The 23,956-nt window shown below is 36.0% G+C and overlaps 2 protein-coding genes across 3 annotated transcripts in view; both read left to right on the top strand.

Annotated features, from left to right (window-relative positions):
* The window catches only part of LOC141518440 (homeodomain-interacting protein kinase 3-like), a 93,459-nt gene extending 76,429 nt beyond the window's left edge, over positions 1 to 17,030 (top strand). Inside the window, exons 9-17 of one of the 2 annotated variants that reach the window (XM_074230447.1) lie at positions 7,318 to 7,439; positions 8,567 to 8,691; positions 8,778 to 8,939; positions 9,086 to 9,148; positions 9,426 to 9,719; positions 10,404 to 10,544; positions 12,785 to 13,020; positions 13,284 to 13,411; positions 15,938 to 17,030. In XM_074230447.1, the coding sequence (XP_074086548.1) occupies positions 7,318 to 7,439; positions 8,567 to 8,691; positions 8,778 to 8,939; positions 9,086 to 9,148; positions 9,426 to 9,719; positions 10,404 to 10,544; positions 12,785 to 13,020; positions 13,284 to 13,411; positions 15,938 to 16,414 (1,748 nt within the window). In that variant the 3' untranslated portion in view covers positions 16,415 to 17,030. The remainder of the gene's footprint in view (positions 1 to 7,317; positions 7,440 to 8,566; positions 8,692 to 8,777; positions 8,940 to 9,085; positions 9,149 to 9,425; positions 9,720 to 10,403; positions 10,545 to 12,784; positions 13,021 to 13,283; positions 13,412 to 15,937) is intronic. The other variant, XM_074230448.1, reaches the window with a different exon arrangement.
* LOC141518439 (homeodomain-interacting protein kinase 3-like) overlaps positions 1 to 23,956 on the top strand; it is a 186,186-nt gene that overhangs the window by 38,702 nt on the left and 123,528 nt on the right.

Raw genomic sequence — 23,956 nt, forward strand, 5'->3', positions numbered from 1 at the left:
CACGGACTTTTGCAGAGGATTATTTCCAGATTGGTTGCAAGATGATTAATATGATCAGTATTTAGTCAGGGCAACTCTAGAAGACCACTTATTAATTTTTAGGGAGCCTTAAAGTTTTGATTAAGTACTCAACACTTTTAAAATTGATCTTTAATGTTTTGATGGTTGACCTGGGCTCTGGAATTTTAGTTAAAAGGAGGTTTGTCCATGTAGTTATTTAGTAATGAGGAAGAAAATGATTTGACAAGTATTTTTTTATGGAATAACTTTTTCCTGGTCATTTATATTACATGAATCTAGTTAATTGACTTTTCATATTTAAAAGCAAAAAGTAATTTTAAATTGAAGATTATTTCTCTGGTACTTCTTTTGTACTTAAACATTATTTGAGACTGCAAGCTTGTCATAATTCTCTTGAGTAGATTTGTCTGAAGCTTGGAATTTACTAGGCTACTTCATTTTAATGATGATGATGATGATGATGATGATGATGATTGTCTTTCCTTCTTCAAGAAGACCATGACATCAGGGAGGTAGTCTGTGACAAGCACAAAAATTGTATTTGAGTGAGGGGTGGATCCAGGGTCAAATATGGATCAGGATAACTGGGGATAGCCCTGAATGTGAGGTAGTTAGGGTTAAGTGTCTTGCCTAAGGTAACATAGCTAGTAAGTGGTCAAGTATTGGAGGCTGGATTCGAACTCCTATCCGCCTGACTCCAAAGACATTGCTCTATCCACTGCACCCACAGACTTTATTTGGAAGACTATCCTAATTTGTTCAACTTTAACTATCAAGTATACTAGTGCTTGAGAAATGTGAGATGGGCAAATTTAGAGACATCTCTAATTGTTCACCTAAACTATTTGTGCCTAAGCTGAGGTCTTTGAGCTTATATAGGTTTGATCAGTCACAGATGGTTGCATACCTTTAACTCAGCAGTTATGCCATTGATCTTTTTTGAAAAAGGACAATCAACCAACCACTCCTAGTAGTACTTGCATAATCAATTTTCTGTGTTTTTTCATAGTTTTAATTATAATAAATGAAAGTATATATTTAAATAAAAAGGCATAGTCTATGATATTAAAGGCACTCTTCCACTAGTAAAATTACAGAATTTATTTGTTAGATTAGACTTGATTGTATTTCCATGTAAGTCTTATTGTGAAGAAGTATGCTAAATTTATGCACTGCATTGCCATTTATAATATGTTTCATTATGATGCCACCCTAAGCTATGAAATGTCTGCTTAAAATCCAACTTAAAATATCTTTCAATTTTATGATCCTTTGTTTGCATGATTATGTACTATCACAAGTGGCAAAAGATTATTTATGGCAATGCGTGGTATGAGTCATCATCTGAAATCTGATTTTTCTTCATCTTTTTCACTTAAGCATAAGAGTTGAACTATAACACAACCTAAAGCAGTTAAGCTAATTGGATTTCTGGATAAATATTGACTTTATTAAAAAAAAAACCCAAAACCCTAAACCTCAAAACTTGAATATGCCTCATTAGTTAAACCTGGGAGTTTTGAGTCTACCTTTTTAAGGTATTACTCTGAACAGATACAGTTGAGCTTCCAGTAGAAAACTGACATATTTTCGTGCTTCCATAAATTTTTTACCTTGAAGTTTAGAATTTTTTTCATTTTATCTATTTATGTATTAGAGCTAAAATTCTATAGTGTAGTATAACATCTTTGATTCCAAAACTTTGAAGAGCCTTGAAGTACCTTAGAAGTGCTATAAGGAACCTGTAACTCAATGGCACAAGATTTGCTTCTCTGTTTGATGGCAATCTTTTAGGTAAGAATGTTTCTTACAGTTAATGTTGTGTCTTTGATCCCATGGAGATATAATGGGTTACAGACCACCTCCCTGCCCTCAAGCTGTGGATCTCTTTAAATTGTTCAGTAGTGGCAGCAAAAATACTTGAAGACTCTAACCTAGAATGAGTCTCTACTATTCTCAGGTCTTTTGGATGATTTTATTATATTTCAGACTTTTATTATATTTTAAAGTCATTTAGTGTGTTATTCTGATACAGTATGCTATAGAGAAAAGAGTACTGAACCAAGCCAGGAAGCTTGAGTCTTGGTTTTAGTTTTGCTGCAAAAGAACTCTCTAAAATTAGTAAATTGGACTGACTGGATAATCTCCAAGATCTCTAGTTGTAGAAGTCTATGATTCTAGGGAGGGATATAAGGATGGGAACTTTGATCCTATTGATATAGGGAGGAAACTCCTAGGCTGACCTCCTATTTGCCCCTTGTAGTCTAGAGTTCAAGAGCCCCCTCAGAAGTCAAGTGGGGTCAGTGATACAGCCGGAAGGCTTCTGAAGTATTATTTTAAGCTGGACCTTCTTGGCTCTGTTGCTATCCTGTGGGCCCTGCAGCCTCTTGGCTATGAAACATTTGTACACAATGCAGTTTAAAACATCTTTGAATGGTGTGATCCTCAGCAGATGAGATTGTTTTCTTGAGCTAGCAACAAAAGGCACAAAAGTCATGTATGTCAATGTTCGTGTGGAAAAGCATTTTCCATTTTTATTTTTAGCCAAGAAATGGCTTAGATTTTTGTAGTAAATGTGTTTATTATAATATAATATTATATATAATATTACAGTATCTGTGCCATTGATTCTGTTTTAATAATTAAGATATTAACAAAAATCAGGCCAAAAAATTACTCCCTTTAAAACTTGAGAAATTTAGAGAGAGATTATATTTATGCTGTTTTATTCCAACTCCAGAGGTTATGTGTAATACAAATTTCTTTTCTGGCAAAGTACTCTCTAACTTTTAAGATGGTTTATAAGTGATAAAAGGTAGGTCACCATTACTTAATGTGGAGGAGAGAGAAAGGGCAGGGATTTTACAAGATAGTAATCAAACTGTTCAGAGGTTGAATGGTACATAGTTAATCTTTTGAAATAGAATGGATGGCAAAACTTAATCTCTGGTTTGCTTTAAAAGACAGAGGTTGTAGGTAGGGAGAGACTTGTAAGGACATCTGGACCAAAACAAGGGAAAATGAAGACTTCTGAACCCACCAGCATTTTAGGGATAGATAATAATAGCCAGAATTATTAGATACATATATCACAATATATGTAAATTTTTGCTAACTTTAAAATACTATATAAATAAATGATAAATGAGGTTAACATTTAGATAGACATTCCTTTCTCCTTTTGGGGTAAATGGTGTAAACATTTGAGATTAACCACCATAGCAAGCAGGAGTAGTTAGGTCATATTTACACTTCCTCAGCAAACATTTATTGAGCCATTACTAGCTGCCAAACACATTGCTAAGGGCCAAGGATGCAGAGAAAGGCAAAAAAGGTCCCTTCCCCCACCAGGAGTGCCCATCCTCAATCTTTTTGACCTTGAGCAGAACAGGGCAATTCATTTCAAGTATCTAACAAATGCCTACTATGTGCTAGGCTCTCACAGCCCTGGTATCAAAAACTCCTGTTTTTACTAGGAAGAAGCAGCAGATTTATCTTGTACATACTGAGTAGAGAGCAATTTTAAGATTGGGGGAGGTGAGGCAATGAGGAGGGCCAGGAAAGGCCTCTTATAGGAGAAGCTCCAGAGGTCAAGGATTCCAAAATGGAGTGTGAGAGGGGGCAGGGGTTCAGGGAGGAATCTGTGGGAAAGTACAGAGGGAGTGTCCTGTCCAGAGAATTAACTCTTAAGTAGAGGGAGTGAGGGGAGGGGCCCAGATAGATCTGCAGAGACAGGTGGGCACCAGTTCCTAGAGGGTTTTGGCTAGTTGAAGCGCCCCCCCCCCCAGGGGTGGGGCATGTTTCATCTTAAAGACCACAGAGGTAGCAAGGTCTGACTTGGGTTTAGCCACCATAGTGGAGGTGACTAGAGAAAGAAAGGGACAGCATGGAGTAATAAGGACAACTGGAAAGAGCACTGATTTTGGGGCAGAAGACCTGAGGTCAGTAGCACCTTTAACAATACCCAGGTGACCCTGGACATGGAGCCTCTCTTAGTTTTCTTTCCTGTAAAAGGAGAGGGATGACTTTGGCGACTTCTGAGATCACCTTCAAATTACCCATGTCTATATTCTAAATCATTAGTGATGAGATAAATGCAAATTAAAAATGAAAATTATTGATAATGAGGCAGCAACTGGAAAGTGGCATATTGATGTGCTGTTGGTAGACATGTGAGTTTAGAGGATTGATCATGAAACAATACTAGTTATCTTTTACTATAGAGCTTAAGGTCTCAACATAGAATGCGACCAAAATTTTTGGACATAACCAATGTGGTAAATTTGTTTTGATTGATTGCTTATTTATTACAAAAAAACTTTTTTTCTGTAAGGAGGTGAGGTAGAAAGGAGAAAAAAAAATTAAGGAACTATGAAGTTTTCTTCTGAGGTTCTTTCTAGTCCAAGATCTGTGAGTATGCCCTAGTAGGAAGTTCAGTGACAAGTCTGATAGCAGCATACAGTAGAGGTATGAAGGGGAAGGTGGCTCTGGGGGGAGATATCAGAGAAGTAGAATTGAGAAGACTTGGCACTGACAAGACCTGGTAAGTGAAAATCAGAGATAACTCCAAGGTTCAGAATTTAAGTGACTAGAAGATTGGGGGTTCCTTAATAGAAATAGGGAATTGTGGAAACTGATTAGGGTTTTTTTTTTTTTTTTTTGGCAAGGCATTGGGGTTAAGTGGCTTGCCCAAGGTCACACAGCTAGGTAATTAGTGTCTGAGGTCAAATTTGAACTCAGGTCCTCTTGACTCGAGGCCAATGGATAGCAGATCCACTGTACCACCTAGCTACTCACTGATTAGGTTTTGATGAACAGATGAGATCTTTAGTTAATGACACAGTTGATTGTTTAATATTAATTTACATATGAGACTGAGAAATCTGTTATTACTTAGCAACAAGTGGCTTTTAGCATCTTTCTTAGCTGTCTACTTGAACTCAGGGCATGTTCCTTGTACAGATGTTAATGAAATAATTAACTTATTATGAATCACTACTTGGTAAGATATTTAAGTGCATTACAGCAAAGTTGTTCTCTTCTTTTTTTATACCATAATGCTGATTATACTTTCTAAGTAATTATTAAAATAAAACTAATTAACCAGTAGTAAGGATTTTTAGCGAACCTATTAGATTTGTAGTAAAATTGAAAGCTTTTCCATTGTTAGAAAGTTAGACTTCAAGTGTCCTTGATAAAAGAAGACTGGGGGTAATAAATTTTGGAAAGAAGTTTAAGATTTGGTGATTCTGGTATGGTGGGTTTGAGAATAATTGGCTCTGCCCTATTACTCTTATCAAAGTGAATTCTGCTTTTTTCTCTGAAGAGATTATTCATTGCTGCAATGTACCTACAGTACCTGGGTGTGCTTATATTCCCTTTCTTGGAGAATTTGCTGATCCAGACATACTTTATGGAAGGGGTAAGAAGATCAGTAAAATATATATAGTTTTTTCTTGAAATAATTCACATCAATTGTGAGATACTTATAGAGTCCTTTGTAGTTATTCAGAGACAAAATGTTTTCAAGTACAGAGAACTGTGTGAAGAAAATATGCAAAGAAAAACATGATCTTAATGTCCTTGGGATTACTATATGTGATTATTGTGTGTAATAAAATTATCAAGATTACACTTTAACAGAAAAGAAAAAATACATTTTGGCTGTCTAGATTACCCAGAAAATCACATGATAAGTTGCTTCCAGGTATTGGTTGCATTTGAAATTTTCTTGCTAGTCCATATGGAAAGTAACTTATGTGATAAACTGGAGGTTTAGGGAAATATTGATTTTCATTTATTATCTTGTGTAGTCTTTGGAAATGTAACTAAATGTAAGATCTCTTATTGCTGATTATTGGAGATCTTATTACTTTTTTGTCAAATAAAATTATTTTGATGCTTAGTGTTTATAAATTGATTTGCTGTGTTTTTAAGACATTAACAATGTTTTTGTATTAATTTTAGTGTCTTAGATCTTTGATTCTCATTGTGTGTCATGCATGTATCTATTTGCTAAAAAATTTGGTTTTGTTTCTTAAGGGGAAAATTTCTTTTTATTACTGCCTAATATGTAATCTGTTGATGTCTTATATACTTTTTGTTTTAAACTAGCTTTACTTGGTACTCTAGCTTCCCAGTAATCTGGCCACCTTATTTTCATTTTGATTAGAGAAGAGGTGACTCCTTCATCCTGGCCTTTCATTGTTTCCTCTTTTCTTAGAAGATGAGGTCTTATTGATGGTGAAAAACCAATTTTATGTGAGAAGCAATAGAAAAACATTTTTCAAATGTCTTGAAGAGAATTTTTGTTAGAGATCTTTTTCAGGAGGAAGAAGAAAATAGCATAGGCACACAATCAGACAGAATCCTTTTGAGTATTTTCATTTTTCCAAATGCTTTTCTAGCCATATTACATTAAATTAAAAAAAAAACAAGCAAATAGGAATGCTCTACAAGACATTAACAAAAAGATTCTGATGTCACAATTATAAGAGTAAAACAGTAAGGAAATGTAATTAAATATATGATCTGTTTTTGGAAAGAAATATATTTAATAGTGTTGTGTGATTGAGGCAATTGGGAAAAGCTTCCACTCGCCTGATAGCCAGAAGAATGTGGGAAGTAAAATTAAGTTGCAATACTTAAGTATTTTGCTAGTTCTTTGATTTTTTTTTCGGTATTTTTAAAAAATATATTTAAAGCAATGGGATTAAGTGACTTGCCCAAGGTCACACAGCTAGGCAATTAAGTGTCTGAGGCTGGATTTGAACTCAGGTTCTCCTGTCTCCAGGACTGGTGCTCCACTGCACCATCTAGCTGCCACCTAGTTCTGTGACCTTAACTGGTGTGGGTACTCCTTTTGCTAGTGGAGAGCATAACCATTATTCTCATCCTGTTTGATTCTTGTCCGTGTTTTGACATTGAACCAGAGAAGCTCTGCCCAACATTTCAGGATACTTCTTAAGATTCTTTAAAAAAAAAAGCCTTAATGATTAACATTTCATAGAAATGATAAACTTTTGAGGACTGAAAATGGAAATTTTTTTTGTAGTATGTATTTTTAGCAATAGAGTCATTTTGAAAGACAAATTGGTAATCATGTGCTTGAGTAAATGGACACCTCTTTTCTAACAAATTGTGTTTGTCAATGGTATGAAAAACCTGTGTGCAGAGAACTTAACCATGGTGTTTATTAATCCCATCCAAGTGAATTTAGTTGGTATTTTTTCATTTTCATTTGTTCTTCATTTTAATTCTTAGCATAAATTCTTATGAAGACTCTCTCTTTCATAGGTATTCCTGCAAATCCTGCTAAAGCTGGCAGCTATTCTTTAAGGATAGATAATGCAATTCCACTGGTAACTCAGGCCCCAGCCATTCAGCCATTACAGATCCGGCCAGGTGTTCTTTCTCAGGTTGGTCAATTTAGCATTTTAAACTTAACTTTTCCTTTTCTTATGACTATCCATATACTAACCCTATGACTATGAAAACATGTGGCAACTTAATGTTTATGATGATTGAATACTTAGTTATAAATGATTAGATTTTTTGACATTTGTAAATTACAAGTTTTTTAAACTTTTAAATTTGTGTAAAGAATTACTTATTGCTTCATGAATGGTCATTTATTAATTTATTTCATATTATTTTTTCAATTACATGCAAAGATAGTTTTCAACATTCATCTTTTGTAAGTTTTTGAGTTTCACATTTTTTATTTCCCTTCCTTTCCTCCCTTCTCCCCATGATAGTGACTAATCTGATTTATGTTATACATGTACTATCATGTTTAACATATTTCATATTAGCTATATTGTGAAAGAAGAATCAGAACTAATGGGGGAAAATGCCATGAGAAAAAGAAAAAAACATAAAATAAGTTGTTTTTTTAAAAGAAAGATTTTATTTTGAGTTTTACAATTTTTGCCCCATTCTTGCTTCCCTCCCCCCACCCCCCCACAGAAGGCATTCTGTTATATTTACATTGGTTCCATGTTGTACATTGATCTCAGTTGAATGTGATGACAGAGAAATCATATCCTTAAGGAAGAAAAATTATAAAATAAATTTTAAAAAGTGAAATTAGTATGCTTTGCTTTTCATTCAGATTCTAATTTTTTTCTCTGGATGTGGATGTCATTTTTTTCTTCACTTATTAGAATTGTCCTTGGTCATGAACTGCCTAGAGGAGCTGGGTCCTCCCTTGTTGATCCCCTACAGTGTTGCTGCTTGGGTGGCCAGGCTTCTCTCCCCTTCACCTTCACTCAGCTTTAGTTCTGAAGTTGGCCTGTTCATAATTCCCTTTTTTTTTTTTTTTAATAATTTTTTGCAAGACAAAGGGGTTAAGTGACTTGCCCTTGGTCACATAGCTAGGTAATTATTAAATGTCTGAGCTAAGATTTGAACTCAGATCCTCTTGACTCCAGGGCCAGTGCTCTGTCCACTGTGTCACCTAGCTGCTCCCTGCTCATAATTTCTTAGAAAACAGTATACTCCATCACATTTATTTACTGGAATTTGATGGTTATTTATTTTGCAGACCTGGTCTAATCGAACTCAGCAGATCCTGATGCCCCCCTGGCAGCAGGTCACCCCTATAGGCCCTTCTACTGTAGCCCTGACTTCTGAAACTGTGGCGGGCCCGCCAGGACTGGGAGACTGGGGGTAAGTGGACATTGTAGAGTTTTATAAAGCTTTCAAAATTGATTTTTCTTCAGAAATTGCTTAATATTTCTAAAATTTCTCCCCAGGAAAATGATTTCACACAGCAGTCATTATAACTCAGTGATCCCTCAGCCTCTCTTAGCCAATCAGATAACTCTTTCGGCCCCTCAGCCAATCAGTGTGGGCATCGCTCATGTTGTCTGGCCTCAGCCTGCTACCACAAAGAAAAATAAGCTCTGTCAGAACAGGTTGGTATTGAGTGTTGTTGGAGAAGTGGTCTCAGCATTTGGGGAATCAATTTTGCATGTGTTCAAAGGGCCATTTGTATTGTATTAGAAATAATCTCGTTTGTTTAAAAACAAACACTAAGCCAGCTCCCTTCTTAATTTCTCAGAGGTATTTTGGTAAAACTAATGGAATGGGAGCCAGGAAGAGAGGAAATAAATGCTTTCACTTGGTAAGATTGTTTTTATTGCACTTTTGATCTATTATTTGCTTATGACATTAGTAATTTAGAGCATTCAGCTATAGCTACAAAAAATGGCCTTTTGATTTGGGCATGAGTGTATTATGATATTTGTAATTAATGGTGTTTATGTTTTTACTTGTATGAAGATTTAAGCTCTGTATGTGAATGTACATATGCATGATCCTCCTATTTTGTTTATTAAGATATCTTAAAAATACCTTTTGAAAGGGTCTATAGAAATGAATAATGATGAATTTTTTTACAGGAGTAATTCTTTGCAGAATACCAATATTCCCAATTCAGCATTTATTTCTCCAAAGATAATAAATATGAAAACAGTTGAGCAAGTAAGTTGCACAGAAACACAGGACAATCATAGCTCAGAAGAAGAAAGAAATTGTTGCAAAGCATCAATCAGGGAGGACCCTGATTCATCGACTTCAGACAAGCAGCGGGAGGCTATCCTCATTACAGATACACCAAGTCCTGTCATGAGTATAATCACCATCAGTAGTGACACTGATGAGGAAGACACAGCACAGAGTCATTCAGTTAGAAAGTAAGTGTCCTAAAAGAATCCCTGTTCTTAAGATATTCTTTAAATAGAATGGGGTCCTCTAGTGGGTGGGGAAAGGTTATCATTTTGTTTCAGGGATAGTCCTTGTCAGAATCTTTGGGGTAGATACAGAAAAACCTTTACTTATGGGAATCTGACCTTGCTCATCTTCCCCAAATTCAGATTTCATTATTTTAGAATGAATGAAAAAATTAATTATAAAGTTAGTCTGTTCCTTTGAAATTCCTTACTCCTTTAATGAAGATTTTGTTAGTTTCCTCACTAGGAATGTCCTAGTGAGGAAACTATTTCCGTCAATGCCTATCAACAGCTTTGCTGAAATTTATAGTTAGGCTCTGGGAGGATAAGTGTCTTAACAAAGGTCACACAGTCAACATATGTTACCAATAGGACTTGAACCCAAGTCTTCATGACTGAGGCCACTTCTCTGTCCACTGTTCCATAATGCGTCTCTGCTATTTTAACAATGTTAGAAATTCTTCGCAGTAAAAGCCTGGGTCCTCAAAAATGGAAAGACAGTAGAAAGCATTTAATAAGATGAATGCAGTCATTTCTAGGTCCTTCAAAGATCACTGTACTTGGGTGGCTGCTTATATTCTAACTGTACAATGTGAATTAACAGCCTTTACTTTCAACCTTTTTGACCTGTTTTCTCCTCTGTTTCAGCTGTAAAGGTAGTTTAGATTGTGAAGCTTGTCAGAGCACCCTGAATATTGATCGCATGTGTTCCTTAAGCAGCCCCGATAGCACCTTAAGTACCAGTTCCTCTGATGAGTCCAGTCCATCTCCTGGCAAGAGACCAAACAGGTAAAAGAAACTCAGCAGAAGGGCCACAGCTGGTCCTGAAAAAATAAATTGTTGTAAAAATCCCGAAACTTGGGAGGTTCAAGGGATGCTAGTTCTAGTGAGCCCTGGTCATGGACCATAGATGGGGTAGGATTCTGCAACAAGCTGACTTTCTGCTACTGTACTGATAATTTTCCTCTCAAATATGCTGCATTAGATAGCATTTTAAAAGGCAGATTAGTCATGGGAATGTTCTAATTTATTTTAGAAGAGAGGGGAAATAAAGTTCTATTAAATGCTGGATGATTTTGGAAAGCACGGGGACATTGAATTAGAAAGTTTTATTTCATGTGCCACTTTTGTTTATCTTATGAATAAAATATACACCAAACTGTATGTAATAAAACTGAAAAGGAAGAGTGCTTTCTTTTAAGCTAAAGATATTAATTGTCCCATTGTCTCATGGTAGAGGCTTTGAATATTTCCTAGCAGTGATGATTGATTGGCATTACTCTATGAATATTCTTTTGCTCAGGCAAGAGAGGAAGAGGAAATGTTAATGTTTCATTTATTCATTCAACAAATGCATCATATTGTAAATAGCAGTAGTGAGTCTCTCTTTACCGACATAACTGGCTAACTGTGAAAACTGTTCAGAAACTTAAATAAAATAAATTGACTTCAACTTGAAACAAACAAGTTAAGTTTTTAATGGTAGCTAAATTGAAATTTCAGTCTTATATATATTTGTCAATACCCAATTAGCAGATATATTTATTAAATATTTACTGATTTTCTCCTATTACTATACAAGGTACTGTTAGTTGTTTTTAACAATTAAGAAGATGTATAAAGGGTTCCTCACTTTAAACTAGATTATAATCTGTATAGAGACACAAGGAATATACATATTAAAGTGATATGTATTGCCATAGGTGATATACTATAGTAATTGGTAATATAATGATGCGATATAATAATTGACACATACAGTAAATACTATAGGAGTTCTGAAGAAGGGGAAGTCATCCTGGATACATAAAACAGTCTCTCTGAATATGATTATTTGGGTGGCAGTTATCCATCTTCCTGAGATTTCTGATGGTATCCTTGAAGACATAACTTCTTTTAACCCATGAAACTGTTTGGATGTTATAGAAAGACAAAGAATTGAGGATGCTAATCTTTTAAAAAAATTTTTTTTTTTCAATTCCATGCAAAGATAGTTTTCAGCATTTATCCTTTTGCAAGACTTTGAGTTCCACATAGTTCTACCACCCTCCCCACAGCAGTAGACAATTTGATATAAGTTATACATGTACAATTGTGTTTAACATATTTCCATTAAACATGTTGTGAAAGAAGTATTAGAACTAAGAGGAAAAAACCCATGAGAAAGAAAGAAAAAATATAAAAATTATACTTTGTTCCACATTCAGACTCTAGTTTTTTTTCTCTGTATATGTTTGATATGTTCCATAACAAGTCTGTGAGGATTGTACGCATCCTCGTTGATCATCTCACAATGTTGCTGTTAATGCATATAATGTTCTCCTGCTTCTGCTTACCTCACTCAGCACCATTTCTTGCATGTCTTTCCAGACCTTTCTGAAGTCTGCTCCCTCAGGATTTTTTACAGAACAATAATAGTATTCCATCACATTCATATTCCATAACTTGTTCAGACATTCCCCAATTGATGTGCATCCCCTCATTTTCCAATTCTTTGCCACTTTTGAAAGAGCACTATAAATATCTTCTGTGGGTCTTTCCCCCCTTTTTTATAATTTTCTGGGATACATAACCAGTAGTGTTATTTCTGGATCAAAGGGTATACACAGTTTGATAACTTTCGGGCATGGTTCCAACATGTTCTCCAGAATGACTGGATCAATTCACATTCCTCCAGCAATGCATTAGTGTCCCAGTTTTCTCACATCCTCTCCAGCATTGTCCATTTTCCTTTTTTGTCATTTTAGCCCATCTAACAGGTGTGAGGTGGTATCTCAGAGTTGTTTTAATTTGCATTTCTCTAGTAAATAATGATTTGGAGCACTTTTTTCATATGATGAGGATGGGAATCTTTTTAAGAGAGGAAGAATGTGAAAAACTATTCAATTGATTCAGCTGTTTGATAAGGATTAGCAAAATAATTTATATTTTAAATAGCATGTTAGGGATTTGGTGTTCTAATTGGTGCCTAGATTTCACAGAGGCTAATATTAGAGAAAATGTGTTCATAAAAATGCCTTTTGTTTTAGTATGTCAGACGATGAACCGGAGAGTGTCTGTGGTACCGTGGATGGCTCTCCAACCTCAGACTCTTCAGGACAGGACAGTCCATTTGTGGATGGCAGCTTTGTAGAGGATTCTTCTGAAATCACAGAGTCAATATCACCTGTTCATGCAGAACCCAAACCAACTGTCTGTGCGATGGTGGTACCTCCAGTGAGACTAGAAAATAGACTTGATTCAGATGAGCAGATGACAAATACTGGTAAATTAGACTCTAGTTGCTCCCTTCCTCTTTTCATTGTCCTTTTTAAAAGGAATAACGATTTTCTTTCTACAATAAATGTCTTGTTAATGATGTCTATCTCTTTGCACTAGTTTCTGTGCTATGATAAGATCTGGAAAGTTATACTCATAAACCTTTCTTAATTTGAAATTTTGAGGTAATATCAAGAAATCTAAAGAGTGTTCAGACTTCTTTTAGGAGAAAGAAATGTACTAAATCTGCAATATTTTCTTTATTCCCAGATTCCATTTGTCAGCCCTTAGGAAAAGGTCGATCTGCCCCTGGAAGATTAAACCAACCTTCTATTATGAATAACCGTCAGCAAAAACTGACGATAGCATCCCAGCAGCCACATTTGAATTTCAGTCAGGTGTGTTTCTTCATAAACTCTTGTTATTAAATTTGCTATTCATCAGCTATGTCTTAGTTTTTAAAAATCTCTAGAAATGTGTAGTGCATTAATAAATTTTTTTTTCTCAATCATTTCCTCATCTTAGTTCAAGTATGGGAGGTACAATCATTGGAAGATTAGATTAAGGATCCTTAGATCAAGAATACTTTTATAAGAAATTTTGATCTTTAGATTTAAGATTATTTTTACTCTCTCATTTTTTTTTGTTTTAAGCACTTTGGTCTCAGTATTCTGGTTCACTTATAGGTTGCATTATTGCTAGGTGGATCATGTTTTGTGCTTTATTATTGTGTCTAACTAGACCTAGTGTTTAAACATTTAAAAAAAATAAAAAAAAGTCTGTATAAGTCAGAATTTTTTTTTCTTTGTGGTTTGATGGAAGGCCCACTGGATTTGGAGTATGAACTCCTAGGAAAGAACCCCAGCTCCTCTCACTACCTGTGTTACCTTGATCAGATTCAATTGACAATCATTCCATCTACAGATATCAAGCACCTACTGTATGTCAGGAATTCTGCTAGTCAGTGGGGAAGTAGACCCTGGTCTCATCAGTGAACTCTTAGGGAAGGAAAGAAATATACCTGAAAACTACCTGCTCATCATGCCTGAGCATAGTGCAACTCGATAGAGTAGGAGGGAGAAGACTTACAGTTGGGAGGCTCAGGAGAGGCTTGATGTAGCAGGTGATATCTGAGCTGGCAGGGAAGTGCAGGTGAGGACGAGGGATAATCAGTGAGGAGGAGGAATGATCAGTGCAGAGGCTTTAAGGATGACATGGGTGGAAAAATGAGATGATCATTGAGGTAGTGGAGGGAAAGTTGTGTTAACAAGCGAAGAAAGGTTGGGTCCATGTTGTTGGGACTCTAAATATGAAACAGAAGAATTTAGTGTCTGGGTATATTAAGAAATCAGGCATTTGTGGGGTAGGATAGTGAGAACATGGTTGGATCTATGCTTTGGTGGCAGAGTGGAGGATAGATTGAATTGGGGAAAGACTTGAGGGTAGGGTTTTTGATTAGGAGAATATCCTCATTTAGGTAAGAGGTGGTGAGGATCTCTCTAAAGTTGGTATCTCTGTGAGTGAGGAAAGGAGTTGGATGTGAGAGATGCAACCAAGTGGATGTATGGGGTGAATGAGAGTATGAGTCTAGGTTGATTTTCAGCTGTAGGGATGTGAGTGTCTAGGACAGAAACTTAGGGAATTAATTACCTGTATTTATGGGTGGTAAACCAGCCAAGGTGTAGGAAGGGTGGTCAGATAGACCAGGAGGGAAACCAGGAGAGAAGAGTGTAGCTCCAGGCAGGAGGAATGCCCAGAAGTTCAGTTTCAAATGCAGCAAATACTTTCAGAAAACCTGGAACTAAGAAAAGACCAGTAAGATCATTAGATGCTTTGGAGAGAAACTATTTAGTTTAGTCATGAGGTCAGAAACCAGATTACAAAATTTTGAACAATGAAAGAAAGGATAAGTAAGTGGGGGGGGGGGGAGTTTGGAAAAGACTGACAGAGATTTAGGATGAGGGCTAGAGGAGGTGATAGGATAGATACAAATTGATTGTTGATTGGGGAGGATGAGCATGTCTGAAGGCAGCAGGGTAAGACACAGCTATAATGAAGAGACTGAAGATTTGAGGGGGGTGGACAGTGATTGAGGATTCTGTCTTCTGGAGAAGACAGGAAGGAATGAAAGTCAGTGGACAAATAAGGGGTTGAACTTGGTAAGGAAAAGGATCACCTCTGTCACAGACAGGGAAAAAGAGGAGAGAATTGATGAGGAAAATTGGCAAAGAGTGAGCTCAGATTGAATGGTCTCAGTTTTTTCGGTAAAGTAATATGCAAGACTCAGGTGAGAGGGGTGAGGCTAAAGATATTTGTAGTTTCTTTGGGAAGTGAAATAAAGAATCAATTAGGGAGGAAGGAAAGGTCTACCTTGTTGCAATGGGGGTCCCAGTTGGGATTAGATAACATGAATTTGTAATGTTTCTAATGATTACAACTGTGAGATTTCCAGGCCTCAAAGTCTTCAGTTTCCTTCATGTGTATAATGAGGTAGAGTGAATGAGATCATCTCCCAAGAGCTCGAAATCCTATGTTCTTGCTTAATCAGTGATTAACATATAGACACTCAAACTCTACTCCAGTGCCTCCTCCTGGCCATGCCATCGGAGCACAAGCTCTTCCACTAGCCTCTCAAAGTCATCCCTTGTAGACCTGGTAATGGACTGTGTCTCTTCCATCTCAGGGCTTGCTTAATTAACTTTGGAGATAATTGGCTCACAGGATTAGCCACCAGGGAATGATTTTTTTTTTTTCCTTTTGACTCTTTCAACTAGCAAATACTGTCTTATTTAGGTATAGAAGGATTGTGATTGTCCAGGCAGTACATGTCTTACACATCCATGAGCTTATGTCTTAATTTTGCCATATTACTACAATTAATTTTTCTCTTATGTATAATAATCAGTCATTTTCTTGGTGAACAGGTTCAGCACTTTGGATCTGGGCATCAGGAGTGGAATGGAAACTACGGACTTCGGAGACAGCAAGCTTACATCCCAGCTGCTGTTAGCAATCACCCCTTCACCCTGTCACAGGGGAGTCCGACCCACACAGTGGTGCGTGCCCCTCTGACTGGGTCTACACCTCGAGCAGGGCAACCTGCTCTTCTTCCTTACCCACCGGCTGCACCTCTTGCTACTGCTGCGCCAGTTACCCACCTCTTAGCCTCTCCGTGTACCTCAAGACCCTTATTACAGCATCCAACCTACAGTATTTCTCATCCCAATGGCATAGTTCACCAAGTCCCAGTGGGAATAAATCCCCGTCTGCTACCTTCCCCAACCATTCATCAGACTCAATACAAACCAATCTTCCCACCACATTCTTACATTGCAGCATCACCTACTTACACTGGATTTCCTTTGAGTCCAACAAAACTTAGCCAATATCCATATATGTGAGAACTCAAATACAGTATATTGAGGAAGTTCAGTGATGCAAATGTTTGATTAAAAACAAAAACATGGTATTTAATAAATATTAGCCATGGCACAAGAAAATTATTTTTTGAATCATGTAGACTTGGGTGCAATTTAAACAACTTTGAGCTTTAAAAAAAATTCACTTTTAATGTGTTTTTGCACATTTGGTATAACTTGTCTTTGGTCATGTTCTCTTATATAGTTATTTAGACAGTGACTTTTGGGAGCCAAAGTCTGGTTTTGCTCCTATTATTTTTTATAAAATTGCCTTCTAATTAGTGCAAGACACGTCTACATTTGGGAAGCCATTCAGTGTACAGATTTAGAGCAACAGATGCTTATTTGTCAGATGTACAGTGTACAAGTAAACTGTTTGTGTTATTATCTTTGTCTTGGTATTTAAATGTTGGGTCACTTATCTAAAAAAGGCGAGCTATTGTTCTCACATTTGCATGTGTCTTGCATGGGCAAAATGTTGCCTAGACATTGCTCTTAAATGTTGTCCTAATAATCTCAGCTGCATTGTAAACCGTTCCCACACATAGTGCCTTAAATATTTGAGGTTGTTAATGTTACTACATATACATATATATATATATATATATATATATATATATATATATATATATATATGTGTGTGTATATATATAATATATATATATGTATATATATATATATATATATATATATATATAAATGTTGAGGACTGCAGCACTTAAATTCAGATCTGCTGATTTTTTTTTTTTGATAGAGTAATGTTCATTTTTGGTTTTGTGTGGTATAGTTTTTAGTAGTGGGTGTTTTTTTTCCTTATCAAGAGGGCAGCATATTTTGCTATAGCCAAAGTCTGCTGTCTGTGTGTGTGTGTGTGTGTGTGTGTGTGTGTGTGTGTGTTTTAATGAGCTAGCTTCAAGAAAAGCAAGCATTTAGTATGCTTACAAAAAGTTGATTCAGTATCTTATGGGTAGGTGATAAGCTCTCACAATTCCGCATTTTATACAGCTTAGTGGAGCTGCAATACAATCTAAAGAGTTTATTTGGGAAGGGCTCAGTCTAAGTGGATTTCCTGTAATGTTTAGAGGTGCAGGAGACGTGATGTGGAATAGATAAGGAAAAGTAGTACAAAATGCTCCTTGATTTATGATGTGGTTTCATCTTAGCTTGAGCAAACCATGCAGTATTTAATAAATAGTAGCAGAATATTTACTATTGAAGCTTGAAAAGATGTGAGTCCTTTGTGTGAAATCTTTCATTTATGCATGTGAGAGCTTTTAACTGTTTTATACTATGGTGTTTGTTTTCGCCTGTTGGTGGTGTGTGCTTATTTAATACATTCCGTCAGGGACAAGAAATTTTTACGTGCTTTCTTTTTTTTTTCCCACAAAGTGTGTCTTGGGTTCCCTTTTCTTTGTGTGATTGTGTGTGTGTGTATGTGTGTGTGGTTCTGTTTAAATGAAGTTGCTTTTGCAGCACCAAAGACTTAATCATCCATTTCCTCTAAAAAGGTAGCTACTTTTTTGCATAGACCTCAGTTATATCATAGTTTAGAGATGGGATTTAGGGAAAGATATTAAAATGAGGCTGTGTTTTAGCTTTTGGGCAAGTAATAAATTGTATCATTTATCTTGAATGTATCATAGATAAGCTGCTATATAATGATTGCCACTTCAGATAGCTGTGAAATTAGATGATTAACTAGTTCTTATTTAGCTTTCTAATTTCTGTATAAGTCTGATTGAATGAAATAGAAGTGGGGATTTTGATTTATACTTTGCTTTCTTGTTTGGAGTGTCATTGTAACTACTGTATTGTAAATGATGGAAGATGATTGCCTATGTTATTTTGGGGTGTGTTACTTGCATCAGTATTTTATCAACATTAACTTTTGAGCTCATCGTTGCATTTAAATGGGATATATCGATGTAACTTAATTATTTTTATGTTTTCATACTGGCATTGTGTAGACACTTGAGAAGCTGTATCTTGCAGGCTTGACTTAACTTTCTTTTTAAGAAACAAAATCTGGAATACTGTCTTTAGAGCATTTACTGGAATATACAGTGCAAACAAAGCATTTGAGTTTAAACTCCCCAAATGTTTTGAAATTAGAGCATTTCTTTAAATGAATGAGTTTCATACCACTAGTACAGCTGTCTTACCGAATTGTCAGTAAGCTAATAAGGGATATATTTTTCTTTACTCCATTAACACAAGCAGTGTTTTATTTAATGAATATCTAGGTGAAATAAATGTGCCTAAAATTGATTTTTTAAACAAAAAACAAACAACAGTATTAGATCACAAAATAATACCAGCAGTACATTTTTAGATACACTGAAAATGAAGGAGCTTAATTTTTCCCACAAGTTTCAGTGTTTTTAGTAATCAGCTCTATGCATTTTTTACAAAGATAATTGTATATAAAATAAACATCAAAAATGAGTAGCCTGAGATGAATTTAAAGCATAAATTTATGGAGTCAAGAAAATATTAAATGAACTTGTCATATGCCTTCGCAGTCTTGTTTTATTTATATAATCCATTACATTGTGGATTTCTGCTACTTGGTCCTGCGAATCAGATTTTCTCAATGCAAAATCCATTGCTGGCAATGGTTGTGTTGGGAATACCAACAGTAACTGTTTTCTTTTTGTTTGGGGCCATGCAACTTTCATTACTCTGATGTATTTTATTTTCCTGTGTTTTAAGTTGTAAGGCTGTGATGATGTTACACTGACAAGTGAACTCAAAACTTTAATGTTGTCTTATAATACAATAACATTTGTTACAGATAACCCCTAGTTAAGTATGCTACTCTTTATGAATTGTAATCATCGAAGTCTTTTGCATTTTAAAGAAATGTAAATTTCTTTGGAAATTCTTTCATCTAAATTAAGCAAATGGATTTTTAAAAAGCAACTTCTGGAAAAATATTACCCTTCTTTAAACCATTTATAAACAGTTTCTTTGTTGGTTTTAATGCCTTTTTAAATAAAACACTGCATGACTACAGAGTTGCATATTTACATACTATTTTTAAGTTGCAAATTATTTTTATAAAAATGCCTGATCAATTTTTATCTTTCAGGGTATTTAATCAGATATGCTACTGTATCAGCTGAATCTTTTGATTTTAATGTTTTTAAATTTCTACTGCTAATTTTAACTTGATTTTTGTTATGTAAAAGTTAAATCACACTGCAAGGTGAAGGAAGATGTTGTTTGCATAAGCCCAATGATGTAGACTTGATTACTGAATTTTAACTGTTACCTGTGCAAAATCAATCTCTCTCTCTCTCTCTCTCTCTCTCTCTCTCTTTCTCATTGGTTGATTGGGTTTGCTCTTATTTCTATGCTACACTAGTTTGTCTTGTAGCAGTTGCACTGTGCAATATTACAATAAGGACTGGGAAAAAATTTTTATGGCTGTAATGTGTCTTAGAGTTTGCGATAGTATTTCTCTCTAGTTCTCAGTGACTTCAATGTGACCAAGCCTTCTATACTTTGTCACAAAAAGCGGGTTTTCCAAGTAACTATTTTGGTGAGTGTCAAAAATAAGAATTTCTGGTGTATCACTGTCAAGACTCACTTTGAATTAAAACATACAATCGCAGCAAACACTTGACCGCCTTTTATTTCCGCCAACATAAGTAGTGCTTTGGTATATTAAAAGAGACATTATTCACTTTAAGGCAGTCATATATTTGTTTAATAAAATGGTATCTATCTTACAGGAGGTAGAATCAGGACTGTGAGGTTTACTTGATGCCAAGACCATTGTGCTGAAAATTAATAAGGAATTTTGATAGCCTCTTGAGAGTACCAGAAATAGTTCAGTTCATCCATTTTTTCCAGAATTCTGGGATTGTAGAAGAAATCACTTTTCTGACCCATTTAATCAGTGAAAAGTTTTCAATATACTTTAATGGAAATAAAAAAAGATAATTGGGTATAAAATTATCAAACAAATATGCTTAGCTAAAGAGAAATTAGGTTAAAATTAGGCTAAAAGAGAAATTTGACTTATGAAATTAATCCAAATTGTTTTAAAAAATTAGAGCAATTTTTTTGGAATCAAAAAATCAAATAGTCCTTCTACATGTGACTTTATTTTTTAGGAGAATTTTTTTTGCCACTGCCCATAGTTTGTAATTGTCTTCATCACTACCTATTTCTCCATTTTGTTGCATTAGTAATTTAAGTTTAAGAATATCATACTAGGGGCAGCTAGGTGGCTCAGTGGACAGAGCATCGGCCCTGAAGTCAGAAGTACCTGAGTTCAAATCCCGCCTCAGACACTTAATAATTACCTAGCTGTGTGGCCTTGGGCAAGCCACTTAACTCCATTGCCTTGCAAAAACTTTAAAAAAAAAAGAATATCATACTAGCCATTTTCAGAAGACTTGTGATTTTAAGTTGATCAATATATAAATCAAAATGTTTTAAAAATGTAACTACATTTAAAATGCATTTCTCTTGAAAATGAAATAAAAAATACACCCTACTCATTAATGGGATCCTAAATAATCTTTAGAAAAAAGGTAGCATGAAGAAATAGCATGATTATCTGTCACATATAATCATTTGCTGATTTCCATTTTTGAAGTCTTTTTTTTCTAACATCAATTTTTTTTAGGCTTTTGCAAGGCAAATGGGGTTAAGTGGCTTGCCCAAGGCCACACAGCTAGGTAATTATTAAGTGTCTGAGACCAGATTTGAACCCAGGTACTCCTGACTCCAGGGCTGGTGCTTTATCCACTGCGCCACCTAGCCGCTCCTACTCAACATCTATTTCCCCAAACTCCACTATTATTAGAGGATGCCAACCATCATCTTAGCCTCTCAGGTTCATAAACTTCATCATCCCCAGCTCTTTCACAGCCACCAAATCCAGTTTGTTGCCACAACTTATTCAGAATATCTCTGGGATACATTCTCTTTTCACACAGCTACAGCCCTGATGGGGGCCTTATTACCTCACTCTTGGATTATTGCAAGTTTTCTCCCCATCTCAAAGTATCTCCTAATCCATCTTCCACTTCAATACACATTTATTTAGTGCTTACTATATATACTCACCAGGTCCTCACAGAGCTAGCTCACAATCTAATGGGGGAAGGAAGGGATTCCCAAGGCATTCAGTTCAGGACAAGGTATTCTGTGAGGTCCAGATGGAGTTGCTGATGTAAAAAGTGACCTGGAAAGTTCTGATCCCTGAATAAAGGAAGGTTTGGGAAGGAAATTATTGCTTCATTCTCTAGTTAGAGAGGAGAGGCTAATCAAGTAGTTGGGGAGATTAAGCGGTGGTGAAGAAATGTCTTAGAAATCATTTGGCCTGGTGTTGCCATGGCAATCACCAGTGGGACTTGAAATGGAATAAATCTAGGAGCCTTTTAGAACTGGATTAACTGTTTGACCAGTTGTAGCAGGCAAATGATGATCAAATTAGCCTTGGTTTAGAATATTGAAAAATGAGTCAGCATGGTGATGAGATTTAAGGTGGCCATACCTGGAGGAAAGATGATGGATGCGCCCTAACATGGAGTGATATTCCTAAAGACAACTCTGCCCTTGTCATCCCTCACATTTACTCCAGTGACTCCCCTATAATTTCCAGGGTTAAATCAAAAATCTTATATTTAAAACCCTTTACAACTTCTCTTCCTCCCACTCCCACTTTTACTTTTCCAATATTCTTAGATTTTACTCCTATATAAGCATCTGCCAGTCCAACATACTTTGACCTCCTTGATCACAAACATTAACACAGATTTACTATGTTCCAGTCACTGCTAAGTAGGTACTGAGGATACAGAAAGCAAAAGATAGTCCATCCCTCATGGAGTTTACAAGTCTTAATGGGGAAGATTACAAATAATTGTACATTCATGATATATAATGAATAGATGGAAAGTAATCTCAGGGGGAAGGTACTCTCAATGGGTGGGACTAGGAAGGGCCTCTTACAAATGATGAGCTGTGAAACCATTTCTCAAAGGAAACCAGGAGGCAGGATTGAAAATAGTATTCAGGATATTAGTGACAGTCAATAAAAAAAGACCCAGTCAGGAGATAGCATATTGTCCCACATAAACTTCTGGAGGACTTGTGTCACCAAATTGAATGAATACATGAAGGACAGGAAAGTGTAAGACTTGTATCTCTATTACATATATCTTTCAAAGTTAAGCAGAAGATTTTGTGTTTGACCGTGGAGAGCCACTGGAGTGAGATTGTGAGTGAGTGTGTCTATGTGTCTATGGGGGAGTGTGTGTTAGACTCAGATCTGTGCTTTAGAAAGATTACATTGGCAGGTTGTATGGGGGGATAAATTGGAAATGAGGAGAAACTCGAAAAGATAACAGTCTTCTGCCTTTTTTGTTGTAGTAGTGTAGTGATAGTGGTAATGGTAGTTGTAGTGGCAGTGGTAGTGGTAATGGTAGTAATAGTAGTAGTAGTAGTAGTAGTAGTAGTAGTAGTAGTAGTAGTAGTAGTAGTAGTAGTAGTATAGTCTAAAAGTAAGGCAGTGAGGGTCCCGCAACAACACAATGACTGCATGAAAGGAGAGCAGGGTATGTATGTTAGACCTGTTAGAAAGGTTGATGCTTTTATAGTAAGTTTTTGCCAACAAGTTGTGTATGCAGGGTGAGTAAAGCTCAGGCATCAAGGATGACATTGAAGTTGAAGCTGGATGACTTGAGAGAATGGCTGGCATCCTTAGTAGAAATAGTTCAGAGGAGGAGTGGGTTTAGAGGGAAGGCTAATGAGTTCTGTTTTGAATATTTTTTTATCTGAGATGTCCTGAAGGCAGTTGGAAAGGTGAGACTGGAGCTCTAGGAAGGGGGCAGGTAGATGGCACAGGAGATAAAGTGCTAGACTTGGGAGTCAGGAAGACCCTGAGTGAATATTTTAGTCTCAGATGTTTCCTAGCTATATGATCCTGGACAAGTCATTTAAATTGTTTTGTCTCGGTTTTCCTATAAAGTAGGAATAATAATATCATCTTCCTCCCAGGGTAGTTGTAAGGATCACAGGAGAAAAATAATTATAAAGCACTTAGCTTAGGATCCAGATCATAATTAGTGCTATGAAAATATTAACTGCTATTATTACAGAGATGATGGTTGGACCTATGGGAGCTGATGAGATCACTAAGGGAAGGTAATATAGTGGAAGAGCAGGACCAAGACAAAGCCTTGGAGGACACCCCATGCGTTGGTAAGCATGACCCATGTGAAGAACAGGCAAAGGAGATTGAAAAACGTCCTTGTAAAATAGAACGTCACCGAAAGGTAGAAAGGAGTGTTCAGGTGCCCCACCAAATGTTGAAAGCTGAGGAGCACTCCAGAAGGTTGAAAAATTGAGAAAAGTCAATTAAAATTGAACAATTAAGAGATCACTGAAGAGATCATTTGGAGGAGGCAGTTAGGAGTAAGATAAGTTTGAAGTTGGATTGCAAAATGGTTTTAGCATCCTGTAAACCAACCACTGTCAGTCAACTGTGTTAATCACTAGTGTTAC

Source organism: Macrotis lagotis, chromosome 3, assembly GCF_037893015.1.
Source record: "Macrotis lagotis isolate mMagLag1 chromosome 3, bilby.v1.9.chrom.fasta, whole genome shotgun sequence".
NCBI classification, from domain to species: Eukaryota; Metazoa; Chordata; class Mammalia; order Peramelemorphia; family Peramelidae; genus Macrotis; species Macrotis lagotis.